General features: G+C 67.2%; 1 protein-coding gene across 1 annotated transcript; it reads left to right on the forward strand.

Annotated features, from left to right (window-relative positions):
* Positions 1-49: 49 nt before the first annotated feature.
* On the forward strand, positions 50-637 carry LOC308564967 (uncharacterized protein; the record flags this gene model as incomplete). The annotated part of the gene is made up of 1 exon (XM_081153686.1): positions 50-637. One exon carries the CDS (start codon positions 50-52, stop codon positions 635-637), a length of 588 nt encoding a protein of 195 aa, XP_081009812.1.

A 637-nucleotide genomic window follows, 5' to 3' on the forward strand; every position in this document is an offset into this window, starting at 1 on the left:
CCCTCTCTACCTGCTCCTCTGACCTGCTCCACCCTCACCCACCAGAACCATGAGCTGCTGTGGCTGTTCCGGGGGCTGTGGCTCCAGCTGTGGGGGCTGTGGCTCCAGCTGCTGTGTGCCCGTGTGCTGCTGTGTGCCGGCCTGTTCCTGCTCCAGCTGCAGCAAAGGGGGCTGTGGCTCCTGTGGGGGCTGCAAGGGGGGCTGTGGCTCCTGTGGGGGCTGCAAGGGAGGCTGTGGCTCCTGTGGGGGCTGCAAGGGGGGCTGTGGCTCTTGTGGAGGCTGCAAGGGGGGCTGTGGCTCCTGTGGGGGCTGTGGCTCCTGTGGGGGCTGCAAGGGGGGCTGTGGCTCCAGCTGCTGTGTGCCCGTCTGCTGCTGTGTGCCAGCCTGTTCCTGCTCCAGCTGCAGTAAAGGGGGTTGTGGCTCCTGTGGGGGCTGCAAGGGGGGCTGTGGCTCCTGTGGGGGCTGTGGCTCCTGTGGGGGCTGTGGCTCCAGCTGCTGTGTGCCCGTCTGCTGCTGCCAGGCCAGCTGCTGCCAGTCCAGCTGCTGCAAACCCTGCTGCTCCCAGTCCAGCTGCTGCAAACCCTGCTGCTCCCAGTCCAGCTGCTGTGTCCCCGTTTGCTGCCAGTGCAAGATCTGA

Source organism: Miniopterus schreibersii (assembly GCF_964146895.1).
Source record: "Miniopterus schreibersii genome assembly, chromosome: 12".
NCBI classification, from domain to species: domain Eukaryota; kingdom Metazoa; phylum Chordata; class Mammalia; order Chiroptera; family Miniopteridae; genus Miniopterus; species Miniopterus schreibersii.